This window comes from Megalobrama amblycephala, linkage group LG2 (genome assembly GCF_018812025.1).
Source record: "Megalobrama amblycephala isolate DHTTF-2021 linkage group LG2, ASM1881202v1, whole genome shotgun sequence".
Taxonomy (NCBI): Eukaryota; Metazoa; Chordata; class Actinopteri; order Cypriniformes; family Xenocyprididae; genus Megalobrama; species Megalobrama amblycephala.
In genome coordinates this window covers 52,922,857-52,935,669 of record NC_063045.1, presented here as the reverse complement: position 1 = coordinate 52,935,669, position 12,813 = coordinate 52,922,857, and the positions used below count along the sequence as shown (strand labels likewise).

At 40.3% G+C, this 12,813-nt stretch overlaps 1 protein-coding gene across 6 annotated transcripts in view; it reads left to right on the top strand.

Moving 5' to 3' along the window:
- Window positions 1-12,813, top strand: part of myo18aa (myosin XVIIIAa) — a 60,535-nt gene that overhangs the window by 17,699 nt on the left and 30,023 nt on the right. For 4 of the 6 annotated variants that reach the window (XM_048180869.1, XM_048180868.1, XM_048180865.1 and 1 more), the window contains exons 2-20: window positions 665-703; window positions 1,902-2,765; window positions 3,477-3,554; window positions 4,323-4,388; window positions 5,087-5,174; window positions 5,254-5,360; window positions 5,437-5,613; window positions 5,691-5,901; window positions 7,187-7,329; window positions 7,421-7,521; window positions 7,673-7,736; window positions 7,834-7,978; window positions 8,272-8,283; window positions 8,613-8,777; window positions 8,865-8,955; window positions 9,036-9,228; window positions 9,956-10,042; window positions 12,205-12,346; window positions 12,429-12,588. In XM_048180869.1, the coding sequence (XP_048036826.1) occupies window positions 665-703; window positions 1,902-2,765; window positions 3,477-3,554; window positions 4,323-4,388; window positions 5,087-5,174; window positions 5,254-5,360; window positions 5,437-5,613; window positions 5,691-5,901; window positions 7,187-7,329; window positions 7,421-7,521; window positions 7,673-7,736; window positions 7,834-7,978; window positions 8,272-8,283; window positions 8,613-8,777; window positions 8,865-8,955; window positions 9,036-9,228; window positions 9,956-10,042; window positions 12,205-12,346; window positions 12,429-12,588 (2,933 nt within the window). The remainder of the gene's footprint in view (window positions 1-664; window positions 704-1,901; window positions 2,766-3,476; window positions 3,555-4,322; window positions 4,389-5,086; window positions 5,175-5,253; window positions 5,361-5,436; window positions 5,614-5,690; window positions 5,902-7,186; window positions 7,330-7,420; window positions 7,522-7,672; window positions 7,737-7,833; window positions 7,979-8,271; window positions 8,284-8,612; window positions 8,778-8,864; window positions 8,956-9,035; window positions 9,229-9,955; window positions 10,043-12,204; window positions 12,347-12,428; window positions 12,589-12,813) is intronic. The other 2 variants (XM_048180864.1, XM_048180867.1) reach the window with 2 other exon arrangements.

Below are 12,813 nucleotides of genomic sequence, written 5' to 3'. Positions count from 1 at the left end.
ATTTGCTCAAAAATCTTTTGCATTCTTTGGAGAAAGTATTGCATTCCCCAAGACACTTTGTGAATGCTTGCAAAAGCATTGAAATCTCATATTATTTGCATCACAAAAATTTGCGAATGAATGCTAAAGTTTTAAGAGATAACGCAAAAGCATTTTTTCCTCCCATCTCAAGTTTTTTCCCCATCACCATGCCTTATCTTGTCTTATGTCTCTGCTTATTTTTAACAGTTTGTAATTATTATTGTAATATAATGCATTTTTTTTTTTAATACTTAAAAGGGATCTCAGTCAACTTTGAAGGCTGCCACACAATATCTTTCTGAGTTATGCTAGTGGAAAAGGAATTATATGTTGTATCTTTTTTTAAGATTTCTTCTTTGTCCACATCCAGTAATTTTGTAGTCAGATGGTTGTTTGTGAGACATTAGCTGTTCTGTCCTTTCGTAAAGTAAAGACAGACATTAAAATTCATTTTTAAAGAGGGATTTCTCTGTAAGAATGTGTGACCTCACCTCCGCCTCTATGAGAATCCAGCTTGCCTAAACTGTAGAACGGGAGAATAGAGAAAGAGCTGGGTCAGAGGTCACATCCAGCACAATGTCACAGGTCAGAGGGCCTGATTTATAGTTTAAATTTAATATTGTCTCCATTTGCCTCCCTTCAGGTGAAAGATGAAAACGTCCCAGGTGCAAAAGCCTCGAGTGTAAGTGTTTGAGCAGCGTCTTCATTACTGCGTGACACGTATTTCAGATGGGTGTCTGTTCTGAGATCAGATGAGATCACATTTCCCAGCACTTTGCATTTGTTATTGTGGCTGTGGTTCGCTCTAAAACACATTCTGTGTGTTTACTTCACATTATCATCAGGAGGTGCTAAAGATGGGGCTTGTTTGGAAAATGCTGGTCTTTTTCCTTAAGAACAGCTTTTGTGGACTTTGTCTATAATTACCGTATGAAAGCAGTTCATCTGTTTCTTCTCTTCATCCAGATGCTCAAATGTGAAAATTAGCAGGAGTTAAGATAATTATTGCAGGTGGAGATTAGAGAGAGATTGTATGTGGATGTTTGCTTGGAACTGTACTGCTGTTATACTCCAGTGGGTGGAGCTTGCTGACATCACACCCTGCCCTTTTTGTACTCCAATCACTGTTGTAGTGGGAGGGGCAGCTGGAGGAAGAAAGAGAGGGACGGTGCATGAGAATGATGCTGAGCTAAGAGTGTGTGTGTGTGTGTGCCTGAAGCAAATGTGTGAGAGGTTTGCAAGTCATCATGGAGGTGCACAGCTGGAAGAGCACCAGCATCATCACCTTCAGGATAGACATGAAGGTCTGTCTCCACATAAGAGCTCATTACTAGTATTTTGTAAATAAATGTGCACTTTAAACTGTCGTTTTATAGTGTGGGGTGATTGTGAGGTCTCTGCAATGCTCCAGGTTCTGAATTGCGTATAGTGTGCAAAAGAGACTACAAAAAGCCTGTGTGGTTGATCCTGTAGAGTTGTGTTTCAGGGCTGTAAGCCAGCGTTGCACAGCAGTGACCTTAATTACGGGGTTTGTCTGTTAACCTGCCTCACTGTGCTGAGAAGAGAACTGCAAAGTGCCTGGCCATGTGGAAGAGAGCAAATCAAAGTGTTTTTCAGATTAACTTTCAGTACTTTCTGCTGGGCTGGAGAGCGTGATGACTCTCTGATATTCAGAACGGCACCCATTTCTCATCTTTTGGGAACTCCAAAAGGTTGTTGCTTGTTGAATTTTACTTAAGCTATTGTGAACCTCGAAATAGTACTGTTGTTGGTTACAAGGAATGTGAACTTTTAACTTTAGTTCTTGCTGCTTGCGGATTATTTCATAGGTGTTTACTTTGTGGTGACGTGTACATGTGTGTTTTGGGTTGTGTGAACAGTCGGACAGCGAGAACAGCATGAGTCAGTCTCAGACAGCGGTAAGTGGCCCAGCCGAGCAACACAGAGGTGAACCGTCAACAGCGGTGAATCCAGAGCGGCCACTGACTGTAGACCAAAGAAGTGGTGGCTCCATGAATGGACGTCATGGCAGCGTGGAGCCGGACACGTCAGCGAGGAGAGGACTGAACTTGGCGCACAAAGGGGGGTCAGAGGAAAAGCCATCGACAGCCACTTCTGTTCCCAAAACAAGCCGTCCCCAACAAACCGGCAGCTCTGTGGATGGAGATGCCCTCTCCATTGGGTTGAGCAGCCTAATGGGTCGTGCAAGGACTAAAGAGCATCGCTCCCGCACGAGAGCTGCCGAACGCAAAGAAACACAGGAAGAAAGCAAAGAAAGGATTGGGGAAAGTGAGACGCCTTCAGTGGAACCCCATCCATCCGCCCCTGCAACCAGTCCATCACCTAAAGCTGACCCTCTTGCCCCTCCTGTTGGCTTTTTACCTCCTAAGCCAAATCCTCTTACCTCACCTGCTGGATTCATTCCAGGCTCCAAACCCAACCCATTGGCTCCACCTGATGGTTTTGTCCCAGCTCCTAAACCAAATCCTTCCTCTCAACCTACACCCAAACCTGATCCTCTGGCACCGCCGGCGGGATTCATCCCGGCTCCTAAATCAAACCCTTCCACTCAAACTCTGCCCAAACCTGATCCTCTGGCACCTCCAGTGGGATTTGTTCCGATCCCAAAGCGAGACCCGTTTGCCCCGGTGGCAGGATTTATCCCCAAGCCCAAAGTTGACCCATTAGCACCCCCTGCAGGCTTTATTCCTGTGCCACGGACTGCTGCTGTGCGAAAGCCGGAGGTACAGACTGCATGTGTTTCTGAATGCTTTTGCAATGCATGTAATTGCTCAGCAAGCCAATGCTGTGAAACTCTTCAAGCCTCACTGCAGAACAAATATCTTGCCATATCCAATGCTTTTTCTCACCCTTCTGTAAAGACTTTGACTGCTGTGTCACTTTAACTCTCTGAAGTAGATTGCAGCTTTAAATTTGAATTCAGCTCATGCCTGCAAGAATTCAGCATGGCAAATGGTGATGCTGGAAGCAACTTTTTTTGTGCTTTTTTTCCCCCAAAGCACACTATATCGTTGAAGAGACCAGACTAACATTGTATTGAAAGTAAAAGTGTGACTTGTCCCATACTCGAGATTTGTGCGGCATTTGCTGCGGCGCCCCAGTAGCGATTTGGGGTTAGGTGCCTTGCTCAAGGGCACCTCAGTTGTGGATAATGAGAGTGAAAGGGATGAGAGTGTTTGTTTACTTCCCCCCACCTACATTTCCTGCCAGTACTATGACTCAAACCCGCAACTTTTGGTTTGCAAGTTCGACTCTCTAACCATTAGGCCACAACTGCCTATTGGTGACTAACAACTAACAGCTATTGGCACCGATCATGTCAGTTGCAAAGTTGTGATTCCTGATTGTGGCAGTTGCCATCTTGCCAGTTTTTGGCATGATTGTAGACCGTCTGCTTGCATACAAGCACACTGATTAGTGTTGTGTCTGTGAAGGTGAAAGGAGTGTCAAAAACTTCTGCGGCTCCTGCTGAAAAACTTCCATCTCAGATTTCTACCGTCACCAACCAACAGGTGTGTGTCTCGCAACTGCCAAGATCTTTGTATAATACGTTGGTGTTCAGCAGTGAGTGTTGTGTGTTGCCTGAAGAGGATATGAATTCTACATCATTATTGTTTATGTCTCACTGCTGATTTTCAGATTTGACTGCTTTTAACAATTGTTTACAGTGACACTATTGTGTCAGACTTAGTCTGGCAGTGAACTTGGTATAAGCAGGCCTATAGGTTTCAATGTTAGTATCATTTTATTTAATCTAAAGCAGATGAAAATTACAGGTGGTTTGATAATAATCACCTTAATCAGGGCCACTCGGGCTCTTCACTGATCCTATTTGATTCCATCTGTAGGGATCTCCAATGATTCCCATCCCAGAGAAATACAAACATCTGGAGCAGAACATTACTGCAGAATCACCTCCTGTAACCTTCTTTCTTTCTTTCTTTCTTTCTTTCTTTCTTTCTTTCTTTCTTTCTTTCTTTCTTTCTTTCTTTCTTTCTTTCTTTCTTTCTTTCTTTCTTTCTTTCTTTCTTTCTTTCTTTCTTTCTTTCTTTCTTTCTTTCTTTCTTTCTTTCTTTCTTTCTTTCTTTCTTTCTTTCTTTCTTGTAAGACCTGTTGATTTCTCTTCAGTTCACAATAATATGGGGGTTTGAGTAATGTTCTAGTAAAATTTAAATAATATAAGGTGCAATATTACCTGCCTCTTTCCCTGTTGTTTATTCATCTTTTGAGGATTTGTGTGTTATGACTTTTGATCTCTTGGTTTTCCCGGCCCTTTGCAGGCCAAGGCAGCTGAGGACCCTGTGGCTATCCTGCAGGCTGCACATGAAGCTGCCTGTCTGTCTAAGGTCTGGCCACTGCATTGCCTGTGTGAAATTCTGCTTATGTGTACAGCTTAATAGAGTCTCATAGTGCGATTTAGAGGAATCTCATCACCTCAGAGCTCCTGGTTGAACTGAAGCATGTTTCCCATTAAAATTTCACTTTAATTCTGTTAATTTGCTGATACTGTGTGATAAAGTTTTCTTTGTGGTGTGTGAAGAGAGCTTTTTATATTTTATATTTCTGGATGTAATGGGTGGAGTTTGACCTCATCCAGCTCCAGCTGTCGACCAAATGGGTGGAGTTATGTTTAGCAATAGGGTTATGGGTGTGGTTTGACCATCTAGCTCCACCCATTATGTCCAGTGAGGGGGAGCTGGAAGTCTAACTCTACCCACTGGCTCTGCGGTGAGCAGCCTCTCTAAAGACTTAGAGATGTGTTTGTCTCCCTCTATTATGCACATCTCCAGCAGTTTTCTTGTGTGCAGATGCTTCACTATATTATATTCAGATGCTTCATTACATATATATTTAATTATTATTTTCTATATATTTAGTCTCAGATTTTTGCTTGCAGTGTTCACTTTCTAAAGTCACAAGTATACAACAGACTGAAAAGCTGAACTGACTCACAATCAATCAACCACAGTGTTACTTGACTTCTGTAGTGTTTCACTCTCTGTGACTGGTGTGTATGCTCTGACTATCTCACTCTCCTCTGCAGGTGAAGACAGAGGAGCAGCTTGCTGCGGAGAAGGCTTGGTACAACACTGAGAAAGTCTGGCTTGTCCATAAAGATGGCTTTTCTTTGGGTTAGTGAAGCCATAGAGTTCATTAAACACTCGTATTATGATCTGAATCCAGTAACAAATGTTAATTTTGTCTGGATAGCTACACAGCTCAAGACAGAGGTGGGCTCTCTCCCAGAGGGGAAGGTGAAGGTCAGACTGGAGCATGATGGGACGTTATTGGAAGTGGATGAGGATGATGTGGAGAAGGTGAGCGGAGTAACTAACCACATGGATGTAACCAATGCGAAACACAAGCCTGTTTAAATATTCTTATGTATCTCAGGCGAATCCTCTATCATATGATCGAGTGGAGGATCTCTCATCTCTTCTGTACCTCAATGAGTCCAGCATTCTTCACACCTTGCGTCAGCGCTATGGTGGAAACCTCATTCACAGCTATGCTGGGCCACACCTGCTGGTGATCAATCCTCTCAGCACCCCTGCCATGTACTCAGAGAAGGTACGAACTTCACAAAAACTCTTAGTCATCTCAGTTGTGGTCAAAAGAGATGGAGTGACATGGTCTCTCTATATCAGGTGATGCAGATGTTTAAGGGCTGCCGGAGGGAGGAAACAGCCCCTCACATCTTTGCTGTTGCGCAGTCGGCATATCATCAGCTGCTGACGACACGTCAGGATCAGACCATTGCGCTACTGGGCAGGAGCGGCAGCGGAAAGACCACCAGCTGCCAGCACCTGCTGCAGTACCTGGTCACCATCGCAGCCGGCAGTGGAAAGGTGTACTCGGGTGAGGAAGAAGATGAGGACGTCAAAAAGCATTCAAAACTGTCTTGAATTGTGTTATTAGTGCCAATAGCAAGTCAAAATTGCAAGTTTATATCTTGTAATTCTGATAAGAAGCAAAACAATGTCAAAACTGTGAGATTAAATGTATTAAAAGATTAAAAGTATTGCAATTACCTTTTTATTTTTTTATTCTATGGTGGAAACAAGCTTCCATATTAAACTATATATTAACTATAATAAAATATAAATAAAAAAAAAAAACATAAAATAAAATAAAAAAAAAAAAAAATAAATTTTAGTTTTAGTAATTTGTGTACTTCAGTTTATTTTTTTATTTTATTTCAGCTTTATTTCAATAACTAAAAACAATTTTTAATAGTTTTACTTTTGGTTAAAGGGTTAGTTCACCCAAAAATGAAAATTCTGTCATTTATTACTCACCCTCATGCCGTTCCACACCTGTAAGACCTTCGTTAATCTTCGGAACACAAATTAAGATATTTTAGTTGAAATCCGATGGCTCCGTGAGGCATCCATAGGGAGCAATGACATTTCCTCTCTCAAGATCCATAAAGGTACTAAAAACATTTAAATCAGTTCATGTGAGTACAGTCATTCAATATTAATATTATAAAGCGACGAGAATATTTTTGGTGCACCAAAAAAAACAAAAAAACAACGACTTATATAGTGATGGCCGATTTCAAAACACTGCTTCAGGAAGCATCGGAGCATAATGAATCAGTGTATCGAATCTGCTGTTCGGAGCGCCAAAGTCACGTGATTTCAGCCGTTGGCAGTTTGACACGCGATCCGAGTCATGATTCAATACACTAATTCATTATGCTCCGATGCTTCATGAGGCAGTGTTTTGAAATCGGCCATCACTAAATAAGTCCTTATTTTTTATTTTTTTGGCACGCCAAAAATATTCTCAATGCTTTATAATATTAATATTGAACCACTGAACTCACATGAACTGATTTAAATATGTTTTTAGTACTTTTATGGATCTTGAGAGAGGAAATGTCATTGCTCCGTATGCAGGCCTCACTGAGCCATCGGATTTCAACTAAAATATCTTAATTTGTGTTCCGAAGATTAACGAAGGTCTTACGGGTGTGGAACAGTATGAGGATAAGTAATAAATGACATTATTTAAATTTTGGGGTGAACTAAACATTTAACAATATCAAAAAACTTGTGAGTTTTCAGCTGTTACAGAGGGAAATAAAGATAAATTCTATGATTTTTATCGAGCATTACGAACTGTGCCTTCCCCACAGGTGAGAAATGGCAGGCGGTCTATTCGGTTCTAGAGGCTTTTGGGAACTGCAGTACAGCTATGAATGGGAACGCCAGTCGCTTCTCACACATAGTCTCTCTTGACTTCGACCAGGCAGGACAGGTGGCCTCTGCATCCGTTCAGGTAGGGTACAGCGAGAGGATAATTACTCATAATTTCTAAAGACACTGGAGGATTTATCTTTGATTTGCTTTACTGTATGTCTCAAATACAGACCATGTTGCTGGAAAAGTTCAGAGTGACCAGACGACCAGAAGCAGAATCAAGCTTCAATGTGTTTTACTATCTGATGGCTGGAGCAGATGCATCTCTAAAGTGAGCAAGAGACTATTAAGAAAACAGAAAAAGTCTGCATATTTCTTGCATAAATCAATCCAGCCATCTTTAACATACCATATTCTGGCAAACTGAGATTCATCCATAGCAGGAACATGTGTAGATTAAAGCTAAACTTTGTGCCTTTCAGGACTGAACTTCATTTCAATCACTTTGCTGAGAACAACGCGTTCGGTCTCTTCCCTCACTCGAAGGTAAGAAATGCCACACGTGCAATCATAAGGCCGAGCTAGACACACACATTATCTCTTTTATCTGTACACATTGTATCATATTTCATCTTCTCTGTAGCCTGAGGACAAGCAGAAAGCCACTCAGCAGTTCACTAAGCTGCAGGCTGCCATGAAAGTCCTGGGCATCTCTACTGAAGAACAGAAAACAGTGTGGCTGATTTTAGGGGCCATATACCATCTCGGTGCCTCTGGGGCAACCAAAGGTAAAGCTACCAGCTCCTCCAGTGTCTAAACTAACACTAATATCTGAATGCATGAGAACACTGTAGAATACAGCATGCCTGATTGTACAGAGTGTACTTTAACATCTGTCCACTAAGAGTCAGTAGAGTCTTTTCAGTCATGTGACTAAGAAAATATTTCACACTTTAGACTTGTCTGTGTGTTTGATGTCGTCATCATCATTGTGTACAACAGTTTGTGTATTATTCGTTGTAAATAATCATGTGTTTTTATTGCATATTGATGTTGCATGCTGCCCCCCATCATAACACAGAAACCGATGCAGGTAAATGCAAGTCTCTCTCTGTTTCTGTTTTTAAACTGAAGGCAGGTGGTTTTATTATTTTATTTTTATTTATTTAGCATCTCATCTTAATAGAACTGTGCCCATCTTTCATCTGCCCACGTGCTTGTGTCTGCTCTCTGATGTCGAACGCCAGAATGAAAATGTTTGTTCTCTTTGATCATCAATCCAGGAGATGAAAGTTTCTCCTTGCTCCTTGGACACTTGACCAAAAAGCTTTCACAGTAGCTGAAAAATCTTTTGTAGTTCGACATAATGTGGCAGATGTTTAATTGTTTTTCTTTTACAAATGTGGCTTTCTGACCCCTCAGCGGGCCGAAAGCAGTTTGCCAGACACGAGTGGGCACAAAAAGCAGCGTATCTCTTGGGCTGCACCCTGGAAGAGTTGTCATCTGCCATCTTTAAACCACAGGGAAAAGGCACCCTACCCCGTTCAGCAAGCGTCCGGCAGAGTACAGATGATACGGATGGCTCGGGTATCTTTTTTTTGTTAACATTTTTAAGTATGTCATGAATGCTTCCCTATTTTATATTTAAAAATAACTTTTTGTTGTGTGTTTCAGTGTCTAAAGCAACAGCAGCTGAGTGTTTGGAGTCCATGGCATCTGGTTTATACAATGAGCTTTTTACGCTCATCGTCTCTCTTATTAACAGGTAATCAGTGATAACCTAGTGCAGTATGAACCTATTTAGTAGCATAAGAGATGCTTTCAGATGTCTTTTTCTACTTTCAGAGCGCTGAAGTCCAGTCAGCATTCCCTCTGTTCTCTGCTGATTGTGGACACACCGGGGTTCCAAAACCCTCGTCAGGTGAAGAATCAGCGCGGTGCCACGTTTGACGAGCTTTGCCACAATTACGCTCAGGAACGTCTACAGATGCTTTTTCAGGAGCGAACATTCGTAAGGGAACTGGAGCGTTACAAAGAGGTGTGAAAGAACACATAATCTTGAGCCAATAACAAGTCTCTCAGCTCAGTTTGACACAAAATCTCATGACACTTGACTTCCAATAGCTCTAAATTTATATGGCTGTTAATATACTACAACTTCAATTTATATTTTTACTTTTTTTTTAATGTAATTTATTCCTGTGATGACAAAGCTGAATTTTCAGCATCATTACTCCAGTCTTCAGTGTCACATGATCCTTCAGAAATCATTCTAATATGCTGATTTAGTGCTCAAGATACATTTCTTATTATCATCAATGTTGAAAAAAGTTATGCTGCTTTATATTTTTGTGGAAACCCTGATAGATTATTTCAGGATTCTTTTGATAAATAGAACATTCAACAGAACATATTTGAAATAGAATTTTTTTTGTAAGATTTTAAATGTCTTTACTGCCATTTAAGCATTCTTAATGAATAAAAGTATTAATTTATTTAACAAAAAAAAATCTTACTGATCCCAGACTTTTGAACAGTAGTGTTTATTGATTTCCAAGGCCACTTTTTGCAATGTCTAGTCAATGTTTATTCATCTTCCACAGTAATATAACATCATATTATTTTCATTTTTCACCACAAAAATTGGCATATGCAGTTATTTGCAGTTTAATTAGTTTCATTAATTTGCATGTCATATAATTAAGGCAAAGCATTATTAGTCAATGTCCACCCAAATATCTGTGTCCATCTCTGTGTTTCCATAGGAAAACATCGAGATCACACTGGATGACCTAGAGCCCAGCCCTTCTCGCTCAGTGGCTGTGATTGATCAGTCCTCCAGTCAGGCCCTGGTGAGACACATTTCCTGAACGAGTCAAAACTGCCAATTATTCACCTGATGTTTAAAGTTTGTATGATTTATATCAAAAAGAGCTCTGTGGATAAGTATTTAAAGGGTTAGTTCACCCAAAAATGAAATTTCTGTAATTAATTACTCACCCTCATGTCGTTCCAAACCTGTAAGACCTTCGTTCATCTTCTGAACACAAATGAAGATATTTTTGATAAAATCTCTCATATAAAGCAACGTAATTACCTTCATTCAAGGTCCAGAAAAGTAGTAAAGACATCATTAAAATGACATGAATGACATGAGGGTGAGTAAATAATGAAAGAAATTTAATTTTTTGGTGAACTAACCTTTTATATTACTCCCATCTCTGCGTTTGTCTTTAATCAAAAACTCTAGATTTTGAAGATTGAGACTAGAAATGACTGGCTGTTAATGCAAGGTAAATGTAATCCTATATTAAATGTAATTGTTTGGACAGTCGTGGTGATATACCGCAGTCATTTTTAACAGTATCTACAGGTGCTGGTCATATAATTAGAATATCGTGAAAAGTTCATTTTTTTTATTGTAAATTATTTTTAAAAAGAAACTTTCATAATTCTAGATTCCCTACATGTAAAGTAAAACATTTCAAAAGTTTTTTTTTTTCTTAATTTTGATGATTAGAGTGCACAACTCATGAAAGTCCAAAATCCAGTATCTCAAAATATTAGAATATTTCCTAAGATCAATCAAAAAATGGATTTTCAAAACAGAAAAGTTCAAGTTCTTTAAAGTATGTTCATTTGTGCACTCAATACTTGGTCGGCAGCACATATTACAGCAAATGACTTGCTTCTAGCACAAATTACAGCATCAGTGAAGTGTGGCATGGAAGTGATTCAGCCTGTGGCACTGCTGAGGCACTATTGAGCCTTCATATCATCTGTATATTGTTGGATCGACTGTTTGTCATATTTCTCTTGAAAATATCCCATAGATTCAGGGGTCAGGCATGTTGGCTGGCCAATAAAACACAGTAATATCAGGGTCAGCAAACCACTTGGAAGTGGTTTTTCCACTGTGGGCAGGTGCTAAAGTCCTGCTTGAAAAGGAAATCAGCATCTCCATAAAGCTTGTCAGCAGATGGAAGCATAAAGTGCTCCAAAATCTCCTGGAAGATTGCTGCATTGACTTTGCACTTGATAAAACACAATGGACCAACACCAGCAGACGTCACGGCCCCCCCAAATCATTACTAACTTCAGAAACTTCACACTAGACTTCAAGCAGCTTGTATTCTGTGCCTCTCCAGTCTTCCTTCAGACTCTGGGACCATGATTTCAACATGAAATGCAAAATTTACTTTTATCTGAAAAGAGGACTTTTGACCACTGTTCACTGTCCAGTTCTTTTTCTCCTTAGCCCAGGTAAGATGCTTCTGATGTTGTTTCTGTTTCAGAAGTGGCTTGGTAGTCCTTTTCCTGACGATGTCTGAGTGTGGTGACTCTTGATGCGCTGACTCCGGCTTCATTCGACTCATTGTGAAGCTCTCCCACGTGTTTGAATCGGCTTTACTTGACAGTATTCTCAAGCTTGTGGTCATCCCTGTTGCTTGTGCACCTTTGCCTACCCAATTTCTTCCTCCTAGTCAACTTTGCATTAAATATGCTTTGATACATCACTCTGTAAACAGCCACCACATTCAGTAATGACCATCTGTGACTTACTCTCTTTGTGGAGGGTGTCAATGATTGTCTCCTGGACCATTACCAAGTCAGCAGTCTTCCCCATTAGTGTGGTTTCAAAGAACAAGAGATACCCGGAATTTATACTGTAGGGATGGTCATTTAATGAAACTCAAATGTAAATATTCTAATATTTTGAGATACTGGATTTTGGACTTTCATGAGCTGTGCGCTCTAATAAACAAATTAAAAAAAAAAAACTTTTGAAATGTTTTACTTTACATGTAGGGAATCTAGTATAAATGAAAGTTTCATTTTTTAAAATAATTTACAATAAAAAAATGAACTTTTTCACGATATTCTAATTATATGACCAGCACCTGTATAAATACAAGAACATAAGAGCTCAATGAGAGATTTCTGAAGGAAAAGTGTGCGTAGAAAAGAAACGATTGTGATTATTTGATAGCAGATGTTCATGTTTGTGTTTCAGGTACGCACTCTGTCCCGTACAGATGAGGCCAGAGGTCTGTTCTGGCTGATGGAGGAGGAGGTTTTGCAGCCAGGAGGGTCCGAGGAAACACTCCTGCAACGACTCTTCAGTTACTACGGCCCTGTGGAGGGAGAGAGCACAGGTCACACACACAAACATGCACAAATACAAACTCACACACTTACATTCTGCCCTGGACCAATTTATGTATTGTTTTTCTGCAGGTCACACAGTGGTGCTTAAAAGTGAAAGTGCACATCACTTCCTGCTCGGCCACAGTCATGGGACAGATTGGGTGGAATATGACACACGTGGTTGGCTGAACCTAGCCAGGCTAAATCCCACCCCCCAGAATGCAGCCAATTTGCTGCAGAACTCCCAAAAGTAAGACTTGCCTTCAACCCTTTGATTTGTCATTTCAGTAAATCAGTCAAAAACCAAATTAAAATGTACCTATTATGCTTTTTTTAATTTTACCTTTCCTTTTTTGTGTAATATAGTTGTTTATGCATGTAAACAATCTGCAATGATACAAATCACACTCCATGACTTCAACAGAAAACACCTGCCTTAAAGGGATAGTTCACCCAAAAATGAAAATTACCCCAT